At 40.4% G+C, this 15,745-nt stretch overlaps 1 protein-coding gene across 3 annotated transcripts in view; it reads right to left on the bottom strand.

Annotated features, from left to right (window-relative positions):
* Window positions 1–3,144: 3,144 nt before the first annotated feature.
* ap3b2 (adaptor related protein complex 3 subunit beta 2) overlaps window positions 3,145–15,745 on the bottom strand; it is a 50,960-nt gene continuing 38,359 nt past the window's right edge. For 2 of the 3 annotated variants that reach the window (XM_079500921.1, XM_079500923.1), the window contains 4 exons: window positions 14,829–14,913; window positions 14,139–14,236; window positions 4,306–4,444; window positions 3,145–3,860 (listed from right to left, as the gene is read on the bottom strand). In XM_079500921.1, coding sequence (XP_079357047.1) covers window positions 3,665–3,860; window positions 4,306–4,444; window positions 14,139–14,236; window positions 14,829–14,913 — 518 coding nt within the window. In that variant the 3' untranslated portion in view covers window positions 3,145–3,664. The remainder of the gene's footprint in view (window positions 3,861–4,305; window positions 4,445–14,138; window positions 14,237–14,828; window positions 14,914–15,745) is intronic. The other variant, XM_079500922.1, reaches the window with a different exon arrangement.

Below are 15,745 nucleotides of genomic sequence, written 5' to 3'. Positions count from 1 at the left end.
AAGTTACACCAGGCTTTTCTCGCGCGTTCACCCTAAACGCGCGGCCCGCGCGTTTTTTAAAATAGGACTGGACCTAAATGAAACGCACACGCGGGGGTAAACGCGTGCGTTTTGTCCTTGAAAAACCTGTTGTAGCTTGGCCGACAGAGACATACACACATTGCTGCGTGTAGGAGTGGATAGCACCACTCAAAAACCATGACACAGATGATTATTTTTCATCTTATCCATATTTTTATTTGTATAATAAATAAAGCTGTAATACTTCAAGACCACATTTCACAACCACACAGAGGATATAATGAACCAGTTCTGAAACCAGAAGCTTGTCTGGGGAAAATGGCCAGATAGAAAGGAGCTTCAGTCAAACACGTGAGAGTAGAGAGAGCGTAGAGACATGTTTCATTTTGTAACAATACATTTGGTGAAAGATAAATAAATTACATTCTTTTTTTAAAAGGAGCTGGAAATGTGCAGGATTCAATGGGAAGACAGTAAAACCAACAAATGCACAGAGTAAAAAACTAAACAGTATTTATCAGATTCTTCAGGTTCTTAACTGGTGCTGCTCGTTTTGTATTCTACCAGTGAACTATGTTTACTGCAAGACAAGCAGTTTGCAGTGAGAAGACTGAAGTTCAGATCCACTGGTTCTACCATTCCCCAGCTGTCCATTGTGGACGTACAGTACCAAACCTGTATGCAATCCTTTGGTCAAACAAACAAAATGCAAACATTTCCCAACAGTAAAGTAAATAAATAGTGAGGTTTAGATTAAGTAAGGTCACATGTGGACGCATAAGAACATAGAAGCTGCTATTCTGTATGCCTACTGTACAGCCTGACCTTTTAAGGAGTAAGTTCACCCCAAAAATGACTTCTCTTCTATCAATAACAAACCCCATGATGAAGCCAATGATTCGATGATCCGGTCTGGAGACTCCGCCGACAAAAACTAAAAGATCTCCATGAATTCAAGGCTTCATGGAGTGTGTAATTGAAAATAAGTCATGTATTGGGTGAACTAACCCTTTAACCCTGAAAACATGAAATAAATTAAGCTGTTAAAAGGCCATAAAATGACTTCAGCTGAGACCTCGTTAGAAATCAACATGACCAGCCACCTGCATCCTGAACACGTTATTGTCATGAATCAAACTGATGATAGCTGAGGACATGTTCAGGATGCCCCAGTGCACACTTCAAGTAAAGTGTTAACCAAAATCTGTCTGCACGTGCGTACACACACACACACACACACACACACAAGCACACACACGCCTTATAGTTTTACTGTATTACATAGTACAGTACTTCCAATGACAATGTACTTTTCCAGTTTTTATAATGTGAAAGTCCCTTCCAATGACATTGCCATGTCAGTTTGGTGAAATCAGCAGAAAACAGGTGCAGCAAAGTTTCAGATGTGGGAATTAAACTGGCATTAAAACATTATTGTTGTGCTGGATTATGAACGGAGCACATTTCCGTGGAGTCAACCCTATGACAGTATCTGTTTTTGTGCCAGAGATATGAACTGATTCATTCAGTTATCAAGTTCTCAATCAAACCAAATGTGAATTAACTTCATGCTACATTAGTATTTAACTGAAATTGTTTGATTATCATCCGTTACGTAATCTATATGTTCTCTCTCCAGACGTTTCTGTGTAATAAAGCCTACAGTTGAAATCAGTAACTTATTGTGGATGCTCTATCTACCCCCTGGTCCTACAAGGTCGAACTCAAACCATGTCTGATTGTCATAAACAAATACTCCTACAACATACTGCATTTTGTTACGTTTTGATGAACAGCTTCTAAAAGCTGGTTTGTAAAACCAGCAATGGGAATTTCAACTTTCATATCTCCTCGAACACAGACACTAGGATAGCAGAATGGAGTGTTTTGAAAATGGATGTAACTGTGTTGTCGTGTGGGTAAATGTGATAGCGATAGGAAGGGAGAGGACAGAGTATGCTTACTGTATAAATGGAACGTCAAAGGATGGAGATACAGTGCACTTCTAGTGACGACGTCTCTTTGTAGGCTAACGCAGAAGTTACTTCCACGGTTGGGTTCTTTACAGCAGTGGTTCTCATCCTTTTCAAATAATCATTTGAACTGGGGACCCCCCACACTGACGAGCACTTGGAATTGTAGGAGTTGAGGAATTACAAGATCACAAAGCTCACACTGTTGCGAGTCATTATGAGCTTGTAGATCTTCTATTTTAACAATGTTGGCCTCTTTCTTATATTAATTGACAATTTGTAGACCAGTTTTATAGTATAGTTGTCACCTGGGGACCCCCCCTGCGGGTCCTGACCCACATGTTGAGAACCACTGCCTTATGCTTATGCCAATCACGGTCCACGGATCTTATTTTCTGCATAATTCTATTATCTGTTGAGGAAACCCATGACTCACAAAGTGAAAATGCTAATTCAAGTCTGTAATGCCTCTTTTCCATAAGTGCCAGGCTGTGCCGTGCCGTTCGGGGGGGCTGTAATGGGTGAAGCATGCGGCTGAGCCTTTTACAGCCTGTTTGTCTTTCGTTCTGTCAATCAGAGCGACCAGGACTATGTCCGTTGCTATGGTGTTGCTATAGTAACTCAGTCATTCAGTTGTTAACTTTTATGTTAGCCGGCTGAAGGTTAATTTATACTGTGTGGTGTGGAATGATGTCATTTTCAACTGTAAAAATCCATTAGTAACATTGACTTACCAATGTTGAAACCTTGTTGTATGAATTAAGGTCAGTACACACCGGGAGCGTTTATTTTGTGCGATTAATTTGCATTAATTTAAAAACTGTTTGTGTTTTGCGCTTAGAGCGCACCTAAACGAGGCAATGAAGCAACATAATTATTAATCCAGTGCCACCGGGTGAACACCAGTTTTGGCCCTCGTTGCCACCGAAGCCCATTATAAATAAAAGAAAGAGATGAAATTCTATTGTGCATGTAATCTGCATGTCATCACCTGACATGCAGATTAGAGCAATTTTCAAAATATGGATAAAAAAGAAGAAAAAAAAAAAAACAGTTAAAAGATCGATTTTTCAGCACGGAAAAATCATCAACCTGTATGAATAAGGCATCACCAAAATAAAGGTTTTAAGTTTTAAATAATTGCGATGCATTTTCGTTTTGTTTATTCATGTCGCTCCTGGTGTGTGTGTACTACTAACTACCTTTAGTCTTAACGTTTATGTCTTATGGCTTTATCTTCATTGAGTGACAGCTGACAGTCCAATCACGGGCACGTAAAATGTAAACCTCGCCTCCACAGCCCTATTCTAAACGGGTCAGCACCAGGTGACAAGCGGGTCGGAGAAGGACCGACAGCTCTCACCATTAGAATGTATGCCCAAGCAGGCTGATATTATGGAAAAGAACTCTTAACCATGAATCTCACGGCACAGCACGGCACAGCCCACATAGTGGAAAAAGACCATTGCACTCTGTTGTGTGTAGTTGCGTTTGGGCGTGTACACTTTAAAATCCTCAATGTTCATTTTGCCATTTGTAACTCTGAGAGTGTATACATTTAACCAATTGGACCCTTAACTGGTCCATTTGGTTACATTTATACATTCTCAGAGTCAAATGAATGCAGCTTGTGTAGGTCAGGGGAACAGGGTACGGCTGGAGATGAGGTGTCACTGTGTTAGTGCCAACATGATGTCCTTCACCAACATGGCCCCCACCAACATCTTCTCACAGTTTATCATCAGCTGGGCGCCACGCTCCTCTCTGGTCGCCACGGTGACGAGCACCATGCTGCCACTGGTCACTGTCTTCCCAGCAAACCTGTGGACAGGAAATTTAGGAGGAGGAGGAGGAGGAATACCGGGGCTATAGTTCAGAAAGTTCAGAGGTCAAAGCAGCAGTAGCAGCAGCGGCAAAGATTGGAAACAAAGGTGAAGTAAAGTCGAGGGAACAGAGGAACACACGGCTGCGTCAGGCATCAGGGAGATGTGGGATGAACCAAAACAATGAGTTGTTATAGTATGCTGGGAAGTTGGTGTTTTATGCACTCATACAGATATGATTTAATTAACAAGCCTTCGCTTAGCTGTAAAACCTTAGCTGTAAATGCTCATTAATAAGCAGGGCCACCACCAGTCTGGCCTGAGACCGTTAGCTTTTAGAGTAGCAAGGCTAAACCTAAAGGATGCTACTGTGACTGACTTTTGCATAGCTGTTGCCTGCAGTGCCTGTAGACTGGACCACTGATAAATAAAGCTACAGCACCATAAATTAAGTTAATCAAAACAAACCTCCCCCATCCCTGACTTACCTACACTCCTTATCAGAGCCACAAGGCACCCTACTGAGGTTGGCTGCGGCGGTGACTCTTTGGACGACGGCGTGTTCATTGTGACATTTCTCGGACAGGGTCAGCTTCTCCGTCACCTCATTCATACCCATCAGCTGACCTAGAGAGGGTCCCACAACATGAAATACATTGATTAACATGAATGAATGATGGATAAACACATTACTTTTAATTTAGTTAGTGGACATTACAACACAGTCGGTGCTTTAGTGGTTCCTGGCTGTGTAATAATAACATACATGTGGTTGAAGCACACATCACATACGGTACAGCACACATCATGTCAACAAGCATTACACTTGGGGTGGATTGGGGTCCCCAAGTGTGACATACAGACAGTAAAGGTAAAATGGCTGTGAGTATGATCAATGGTTTTGTGAACATTACAGTGAGTGAGGGAGGGTGTGTGTGCTCTCAGTGAAGAAGTGCAGTGTCTTAAGAAGGTTCTAAAGCCCACTCCAAACCAGTGATTCGCCATACAACTCCTTGCAACATTCAACTACTTGCAACCATTATCCCCAATGGCAGTTGCAAGGAGTTGCATTGGTGTGGTTGACCTTAGAACTGTTTTGTTGCAAGGAGTTGCAACTAGTTGTTGCATTGGTGTGGTTTGGCCTTTAGATGCAGGTTAGCTCTAGCCTGATTATCAGACTGAAGCTCTGTGAAGCTTGAAGCAGAGAAGCAGTCAGTGGAGTTGCCAGGGTCTTCCATGGTCTGGAGCCAGGCTAGGTTAGCTCAGCTCTATTTATCTCAACACGTTCAGACCTGAATATATATATATTCGCCTCAGTTCGTCCCGTTTGTACCACGCCAGGTCGCACCACGCCCGTTCGCGCAACTTCTCGTCTTTGCATTGACTTTGTATGAAATCATGCCGCTCTAACCATCCAAGTCTGAACGCAGCTTTATAGAGGTTATTTTCAGTACTGTCCACCATTGAGGATGGTTAGGAATGTTTCAACACAACATACAGTGCATACTGTACGTACTACATACATACAATTGTTACTAAAGGTTTCATTCAAAAATTATATTTTATTCACCAAAAGACAGACAAATTTTGGAGCATGTGGTCACCCCTATGGATAGGAAATTTGGATGCCATAGAAGTGAACGAATGAGAATGTCCTACTACGCTACTGTTATCTTTATTTTGAACGGTACAAAAACATAAACAAAACAAAAATGTATTTCTGTTAACACAACCCAAGGACCCCTTTTCTTTTCTTTTTACTTTTCTTCTTTAATTTTCTTTTCTTTTCTGTTTGTTTATTATTTCATTTTTAATGTTTTTAGTTATCCTTTGGACGTTGATTTAAATGTTTTGGCATACTACGACCCAATTTTGGGATAGAAGACTACATTCATGTACCACATACTGTATGCTGTCAAAATGTAAAAAATCAATAAAAATTATAAATTACAAAAAAATATTTGTCCATTTCAGATACAAAAAAACCAATAAAAAAAACAATTAGCCGTTCGCTAAAACCCACCCCAAAAAACGATTGTCCAATGCCAATCCATGTAGTTAAGCAACTGTTGCTATGCAGAACACGCTTTCGTCACCTCATAGCTGTCAGTGTTATTTTGCATGGTTGTGTTGTTGAACACGTAGGCAGCTTAATATAATGTCAGGAAAGTTACACAACTGACCCGCCCAGGTGATGGCAATAATACTAATGACCGTAGTCTTACCGTGCAACATGAAAACTCCTGTTGGGCGGTCGTTAAAGTTGATAGTGTTCCATCTGTCATTTCCTCGCATTTCTAGTTTATTTAAATTATGTCATGCACATTTGTCCAGTGCATAGCCTACTGCAGGCCTGGTTGACTAGATTTAGAAGACATTTTGATGCTCTTGCTACTGAAATTATCGATTATTTATATGGAGAAATCCCGTTATTTAACATGCATCTCAATGGGTGAGAAGGACAGCGTGCCCTAGCTGTCTCCTCGCTGCTAATGTGCCTATTGGACAAGGACAGGTTGGGGAGGGCTAATTCTGTCAATTTAGAAAACAGATGATTGCACCCATAAAGAAACATTTAAAGAGATGACTATGTTTAATATTAACTCATAATGCTCTCAGGTGTCAAGTCATTCTAATGTTTTTTATTTCATTTTGGAGTCAAACTCTTCATATAATGTTGACAAGTGACACAACGTGCGTTTTCCCAGTATAAGAACCATGAATGTTCGATGTTCGACAGAAGCTCTGTCAGAGTGTATACAATCATCTGGGCTTCTTCTCACTGTAATTTAGACAATTATACAGCCACGTTGGTTTTGCGGAGATGAAGTCACTATTATACCATCATCCAGCCACTAGTAACCTGCTAGCTAGAGCAATGCTGCCCATGTCATCTGCCTGCTCCCGTGCTTCCAGTTATGGTCAGGTTAGGGTTTGAGGTAGGGCTTGTCACTCTGAGTCACTTAATGTAGCTATAAACTGGCTTAAACGCTCTCAAAACTAGTCTGTGTGACACCTCTAGGGGCATTCAAACATTGTCCTAGAAGCTTTGTCATCATTGGTCCAACGTTTTCTGCTGGCAAATGACTAACCAATCAGGAAGTGGACAGTCAAATTAAATGCATTATTCCTCATCTTTGAAAGCCGACTGTGGCCCCTGGAGGTGTCAGAGAGAGCCTTTAATCCATTGCCGGCTGTCTGAATAATTATTTTTTTTTGAAAAAAAAAATATTTTTGAATTATTATTACTTTATACCTACTTTAATATAACAAAGAGCAGCTGACATCTTCATCAGAAAGATCTGCTTTGACTTTTTAAATTGAATTGAATTGAGTTGAATTGAGTTGAATTTAATTTAATTGAGACCCTAAGTGTAATGAAATGTAAATAAACTGACTCAGTGGGAGCAAGTTAATTATGTTTTATAGATATTATACCAGTCAACAATTCTAAACAATATACTTTGCTTTTTTATAGTAGAACATTTTAAAACTATTATAAACGATAAAAAACATGAAATGTTGAATCATACACTTCTCAATACAGTCAGTCTTTCTGACATGCATAAAACAATAATAATAATAATAATTCATTTTAAATATTTTATTTTGTATAGTATTTTCAGGACAAGCATTGTCTTTCTCAGGTGCTACTAATCAGTTGGTATAGTAATAGTAAATTCAGGTTCTCAGGAAAATCACTGCTTATCAATGAATCGATAAGGTCAATCAACTATCGCTTAATGTATTAATCAATAACTTTTGAATTGTTGCTTTTACTTATCCAAGTTCTTCTTCCACCACTGCATGAAAGTGTCAACCCATAGAGAGCAGCTAGAGCAGCAGCTGCCTTCTTATTCAGCATGGATTGACCCTTTATCACACCTGCTTCAACCAGAGCTGATATTATATCCCCTGGTTGAAATAAAAGCCTCAGGGGGCAAGGGGGGGTGGGGCGTGTTGGACTCAGCCTGAAGCGATAGAGCGTCGCAGTCCCGCCCCCTTTCATGACGACGCCAGGCCCAGGAAATAATTCCCAATGCATTTTCCCCATAGACATTTCAAAAAGTATTTATTTAAAGACCTTTTAAGCGTCGTACGAAGCCAACTCGAGTCGTGACAAATCATGACATGCAACAAACACAATATTTTGGACCAAAAAGAAGAAAAACAACAAAAAAAGTGTTGTAATTATTTGTTCGGCCTAAAACATTGTGTTTATTGTCATGATTTGTCACGACAAGAGTTGGCTTTGTCCGTGGCGTAAATGTCTTTACATAAATACTTTTTGAAAAGTCTATGAGGGAAATGAACGGGGAGGGGGCGGGACTGCGACGCTCAATAGGGAGGGAGGCAGAAGGAAGGGGATGGGTGTAGGTGGATGCTGGTGTGTGAGGCTTTAGCTGAAGGCAAGTGCCGCACAAACAGCTGGGAACAACAGATCTATCAAAGTCAACTTACCAATATTCTTTAACAGTGCCTCTATTGGAACCAAGAGGGAAGAACCATGAAAATGGTTGGTAATGATGATGGTAACACAGACTATGGTTTGATTGGAGACGATGAATGATATTTCCTGTGCGTGACTGCTTTACGTGCCATTGTCTAACGCTATTGGCCACCACCTTGGATACTATGATAGGACCATCACATTTGAAGGTAGAGCAGTGGCTGTCAAGAGAATACTACTGACTGGTTTTAATTTTATCGGTCTAATCAGGTCTCGTTTAGACGTTTGGACACGTGTAATTTAGAACTTGCTAAAATAGGAAGCTACTAGTGGAGTTGATATCCACTGATCTAAAGATCTAGGGGGCTCCATTTTCGTTACCGCTAAACCCCTTATCCCTAAACGTCTTTGCCTTTTTTTACTATTTTGAAAAACATTTTGAATAGTTCAACTTGCCAATCTACATTGACACGTTGTGAGCTTGTAGACTGGCCATTTTAACTATTCAAAAATGTTTTGCAAAATAGTAAAAAAAGGCAAAGAAGTTTAGGGGTAAGGGGTTTAGCGGTGACGAAAATGGAGCCCCTAGGGCCTATCTTGTACCACCCCTTACCCCTTATCCCTAAACATATTTGCCATTTTTTACAATTTTAAAACATTTTAAAATAGTTCAACTATAAATGATCTGCCTTCCATCTGTCCAACTGTCTCCATACAAATGTATGCCGATGACACAGTTCTTTATATACACGCTAAAAACAAACAACTAGCAGCAGATAGATTAACTGCAACCATGGCCCATGTACTGTATCTGATTGGTTGAGGAACTCATGTTTGCATCTGAACACAAAAAAAACTGTCGGTATGTGTTTTTCACATAACTCCACAGACCCTGACATTGACATTCTTGTCGAGGATAGTAGTATTCAGGTAGTATCAGAATTTAAATATCTTGGAATTACACTAAACTCAAACTTGACATTTAAAAAACTTAAAGTTAAAAGTTAAAAATGTAGCCAATAAAATCAAATTCAATTGATCTAATTTCAGACACATAAGACCATATCTATATAAGAACAGATGCAGCTAAACTCTTCATGCATGCTATGGTTTTTTCACACATAACAGTTTCACAACCTGGTCACAGACAAATCAGACAACTTTAAAACCCATAGAATCACACTTGACTAAAAGCCCAACCGTTACCACCATTGCCAATTTGCCACATAAAAGTACAACTTATTTTGACAGCTCATTTTGCAGATGCTTGTCTCATTTTTAAGATCTTAAATGGACTTGCACCTCCACCACTGAAACAGTTCATAGGTCGAAGGGACAGTGGTGATAGAGCAACAAGGGCAACTACCAGAGGGGACTGTGAAGTACCAACCAGACGTAGTGTGTTTGGTATAACAGTCTTCTCTGTTAGAGCCTCCCATCACTGGACCTCCAACTTTTTTACCTTCAACCTGAAGAGGTGGCTAAAACAAATTAAATCTGTAATCACGAGTAATTAACAGCTTTATTTTATCACTGGTGTCATTTCTCACTCTGCGGTTGTTCTGTCCCCTGTACAATGTTTATATTTATCCTGTATTGTACTGTATTGTATATTTGTATAGCACCTTTCATGACATGAAATGCAGCTCAAAGTGCTTTACAGAGCAATGGAGAAGAAAAACAAAAGAAAAGAAAAGCAGGGCATAAAACATTAAAGTAATAGCAGTAATGCAATACAGTGAGGACATGAATAACAATGAATTTAAAAGATCAATTAAAAGCAAGATCTTGAGCTGCGCTTTAAAAATGTGTTTTTGTATGGATAGTTCTATCTTAATTTTTAAGAGCCTGCTCATGGACTACAGAATTGTAAATTAGCTTCTGGCTATTAAACTCTGGCCCATTTACATGGATGTGAAAACTGACCTGTTGATTAATGAGCATTGTCCCTGTCAAATAAATAAATAAATAAAATAGTCCAACTAGTCAATCTACATCGACACGTTGTGAGCTTGTAGATCAGCTATTTGAACTACTAGACCTGTACGGTCCGTCGGCCTACAGTACTTGGGAACGATGCAACTTGGGAACCTAATAATACCCGTTGTCATTGCACCCATTTTAACTGTCTGCCTGTGTCCCACATGCATGGAGATCTCTGTATTTGTCTGTCTGCCTGTGTGTGGAGGCAGAAGCTGGAAATTTCACAGGTGAGAGGACTTGGCCTCATTAGGCCCACTGGCAGAGCCTGACCAGAGCCTTTTGTGGTGTTTCTGGACAACTTTGTATGCCACAGACTCGAGGCCGGGCACTGCACTCCCTGTGGGGGTGTGGAACGCGTGTGTCAAATTTGAAGTCTGTGGGGCGAACTGTTCTTGAGTTACGTGCATTACAACCGTACACACACCCACACACACACACACACAGCCAGACACACACACAGACAGAGACGTGGCACACCGTGCCTGGGTCCGACCGACTCGATACCGGGCACTGCATTCCCTGCGGGGGTGTGGAACGTGTGTGTCGAATGTGAAGTCGGTGGGGCAAACGGTTCTCGAGTTATGTGCATTACAACCGTACACACACACACACACGCAGACGTGGCGCATTTATAGTAGGATTTTAAATGTTTTAATAAGCAAATAAGCTAAGCCTTATCCCTAAGCTTATTTGCTTATTCAAACATTTAAAATCCTACTATAACTTGGTGGCGCAAGATATAGCTGCTAGTCTGTTTGAACATTCCTAGTTGACTGGTGAAGCAGTCGAAGGTTTGACCGACAGAAAGTCGGTCTGTCAATGTTTACCAGAATTTACGAACTCCTTAAGTGCTATTACGCCGAGTGGCCACCAGATGGGGTCGGGGCCAGTGCCAGACATTCTTTAAAAAAGTCTCCCAAAATCTACCGGATGTTTACATCAGTTTGAACCGGAAGTGAAAGTCGGACATATCATAATACTGACCTAGGACCAGCTTGGCCCTGCGATCGATTTAAATAAAATCATAACTACGTCAATCTAAGCTTAGCCCCGGAAACCCATACGTTTTTATTTCCAGGGAGAAAAAAAAAGTCTGGGAACGAGTCCACTTCAATTCAGCATAGAGTAGCGCAAACGTCGATCACTCTCTGCTGATTTCTGATCATCTGCACCTTTGTTAAATTGACGCACACACACACACACACACACACACACACACACTCCTCTCTCTCTCTGTTGCTCTAATTAATTATTCTCATGTCGCGCAGCTGCGTCTAGATTCTCCCGGCGAATCCTGCCGGGAGCTGCCTATGCCATAGAAACCATAGGTGGACCCCAGGCTAAGATAAGCTCGAATCAAGCGCCGAATATTGTATTTTTTGCAGATTATGAGCCATAATGCATATAAAGACTTTTTGGCCGTTTTTACGTGATCGCGGCCTAGCGCTAGCTGAAAATGCTACAACATGCTAAATTTGATGCGAATCAAGCGCCGATTAACGTGGATTAAACAAAACTTGCCTTTACAGCTCTGGCATGCTGGACAGAGTAAAGGTAAGCTCGTCTTTATGGCTATGGCATTTATCCTAACAGTTTGAATGAAGGTCACAGTTGAAAAGGCTATATGCACAGCTGCCATATTGTACCTGCCAATGATACTAATGAAGGCCCTGCTCCATTCTGGTCAAACAGAGTCAGGGTGCTGATATTGTGCATGTTGGCACATGGGACAATTGGCACAATAGGAATTATGTTATGGTTAACCCAAATGTGACAAAGTCATGTCATGTCTATGGTGCCTGCATGCAGAAATGAAATGGCGCAACATGAGTATATTGTCATTATTTGTACACCATTGTGTGTGGGGAAAAAAATGAAAAAAGAGAGACCTAGGGATTTGGCTGTGCACCCCTGGCCTCGACCCCCTAGTCTAAAGTGGCTATGGGAATGGCACCCGCCACGCTGATTGGGTTGATGGAGGTGACGCCCTAAACACACCCATGACTAATTCAGGGCCGTTTTGCGCACTCCACGGTGTCCACGGTGGTGAATCAGACACATATGACATAAATTCCCCATTCATTGTCAATGGGAATTTATCTTAAATACCGATTTGCTCAGACACATATGACGTAAATTCTCCATTCATTGGCATTTAATGTTTGTGTTAGGACAAAAATCTACACTATAGCTGAATATAGGAGGGGCTAGCGCCCCTCAAAAACAGTACAAGTGAAACAATGGGCGCGTTCGGAAATACCGCACTGGAGTGCACTCGCCTAATAGTTTGCATTGCACTGTGCGCTCATTGCGCTATTTCCGAACGCTCATCATATGATAAACACTACGTTTTTCTAAAAGCAAGAAGCAGTATTATGGGTATGAACTACAGCAATTCTACTAGCAATGCCAACATCTATTTCAAGATGAGACCAGACCTTGCTTTTGTGTCGTGTCTGTCAGAGCCAAACTAATGGACCACACATCCCCTGACGTCCATTGTTGTTATTATTGGAAGAAACTCTCCTAAGTCTGTGTGACTGCTTTCATACTTTCATTAGAAGTACTGTAGTCAATGCCCTTTTGATTGTTTACTGTATTAGTATACATATGATACGGTTGATGATGCTGCGTGTTTGGTCGTGTAAACTAATTTAAACTTTTAATTTGATTTATTTGTATTTGTTTATCTTGTCTATCCTTGTTTTATATTATGTTTCTGTGTTCATACATAATGTCCATGCATACGTATTCTGTTGTTGTTGCTTGTGTTTGTTTTTTCTATTTTCTGTATTTGTAAAAAATCCAAATAAAGTACTGATCATAAAATAAAATAAAAAGTACTGTAGTCAACCCACTAAGAAGACAGAGACCGGGTAGCTTACTATTACAAAGGGAGGCTTACTAGATCCATTTCCTAAATACAGAGTTTCCAAAGGGATTGAATGAAGAATTATTATTGAATAGTGTTTTTGTAATCAAATTCTTTCTTCTGGAGGTAGACTGCTGCTGCTGCTACTGACTGCTGCTGCTGCTGCTGCTGCTACTGTGCAACCCTCTTGTAAAAAGAACATAAGAAACTACTCAAGATAAACTACGGATAATCCTTTCACTGATGTGGAACAAACTGCCTAAGGATTTTAGACCGGTGTAAAATCAATATCCTCTTTAAAACCCCTGCACTCCTTTATAGCTTTGTTTGTAATGATAATTACGCTGTCAGTGCTTTCATTTATTTATTGATTAAAGAGTATGTTTCCTTTCATATTGTTCAGTCGGTCTAGACTTTATTTTGACATCATGTAACTATTACGCCGAGTATTAACCCATTAAAACGTGTTATTTTAGACTGAGCTAAAAATCATTATTGGGTATTCAAAAATAGCCAATATACAAGCTCATAGCACGTCACTTTGTACCACACTACAAGCTTGTAGATCTGCTATTATTATGTTTTAATCGTGACAATTTGTGCAAATCTTCAATATAATTTTCTTAAAGCGAACATTTCTAACTCCAATCTTTGCTTTTGAGGGTCCATAGAACAACATATTTTGAGATGGGGGGTTGGCGACCAAACACATCATTGTGGGGGTCCTTGACATGAAAACATTTGAGCACCACTGATATAGCAACATGTTTTAGCCTCAGGGCTTATTGGGTTAACCCAAGAAAAACGTTCGCTCTGAAAGAATATATATTCAAAGATTTGTGCCGCATTTTTACGATTTTTCAAAAATAGCAGACCTACAAGCTCGTAGCGTGCCACTCGGTGGCGCGCTATGAGCTTGTAGATCTGCTATTTTTCAATAGCTAAAGTATAACATAATGCTTAGTTAAAACACCAAAAGGGGTTCCCGTACAGAATGGATTCAATATTCAACTGACCTTGCTCCTTCTTAAACTCATTCTCGGTCATGAAGATGGGAGTCATCAGCTCTCCAACTGGCGGCTGAATCGACACAAAGAACTTCTTGGTGTTGGTGCTGGAAACAAACAGAATGGAGGATTGTTATTTTATATTGTATAATGAATGTATGTAATCCTATTATGCTGCGTGGAATACACTGATCAGTCATCATAATTAGGACGATATACAATTATACATCCTAAAAATCTTAATTATATATTTCTCAATGTCAGCCATGGCCGACAGGAAATCGTTGATTTCGAACGTGTGACATCGATTTCTGCTGTGAATGATGTCACGTGCCCATATATGGAGATGCCAGACGAGAGAGGGAGGAAGAGAGACAATTTAACCCACGCAATAACCCGGCCAATATAGATTTTGTTGTCAATGCAATAACCCCGGCAACGGCGGGCAAGCTGATTACGTGTCGCAAAGCGATTTGTAATACTGTAAATATGGAAGCATGTTCTCCCGAATAGTTTTTGATCATAATAGTTTTTTAATTCTCTCCAGGCTTCCATCCTCTCTACTCTACACCCCACTGTGCACATTGTCTGTGCTGTCTGATTGATGATCAATCTGTGGAAGTGTCCTAAAATCCATAATGGTTCTGCCCTACTAAGAAATGAGGACGTAGTGTCCATGTTGTGTGTGTGTTGTCTCACCAGAGTTGGAAGTTAGCAGCCTGGACCGAGTCACAGAAGTCAATGCCCATCACAACCGTAGCCGTCTCCCCCGCTGGTAAGGCCTCTGATCATACCAGAAACATTAGGATTAGACCAATAATCACATGATAATAAAAAAATGTTTGCAGTTATTCTGTAACATGCTCTGTTTTAACCCATTTTGGGCGGGAACCCCTTTTGGTGTTAGCATTATGTTATGCTTTAGCTATTGAAAAATAGCAGATCTACAAGCTCATAGCGCGCCACCGAGTGGCGCGCTACGAGCTTGTAGGTCTGCTATTTTTGAAAAATCGAAGAAACATAGCTTTTTCAGAAAACTGTCAGGATGTTGAAGACATTTTTAAAATCTGATCTCAGGTCAAAATGGGTTAAAATAGTGGTTCTCAACCAGTGGTCTGGGGACCAGCAGTGGTGGCCCTTGAGGGGGTTCCAGGTGGTCCCCAGATAAATGATGGAGTTGGTAACCAAATGGACCCTTATAGATCTTTAACTCTTGAGAGCGTAAAATGAAACCGGTTTCACTTTACTCTCTCGAGAGTTAAATTATTGTTAAACATCTGCATTACTTAATTTGCAAGACAAAATTCATCCACAAAATTAGAGAATGTTGAAGAATTGTTATTTTGATCAACGTATGTGCCTGTTATCTCTCCTATGCCTATTGGTACCACATCCATCATGGAATTGTGGACAAAATCCTATTCAACGACAACAAAATATTCAAAGTTTCGTGTCTGAGAGCGCTAATATAATTATCTCATCAAATGGTGGTCCGTGGCTCAAATTCTGAATGAAATAATGGACCTCGATATGAAAAGGGTTGAAAACCACCTAGCCTCGGAAACCCAGACAGTTTTATTTCCAGGGAGAAAAAAAAAAGTCTGGGTCCGAGTCCA

Source organism: Electrona antarctica (genome assembly GCF_951216825.1).
Source record: "Electrona antarctica genome assembly, chromosome: 5".
Taxonomy (NCBI): Eukaryota; Metazoa; Chordata; class Actinopteri; order Myctophiformes; family Myctophidae; genus Electrona; species Electrona antarctica.
Note: the sequence above shows the minus strand (reverse complement) of the source record. Positions and strands in the feature narration are given on the sequence as shown.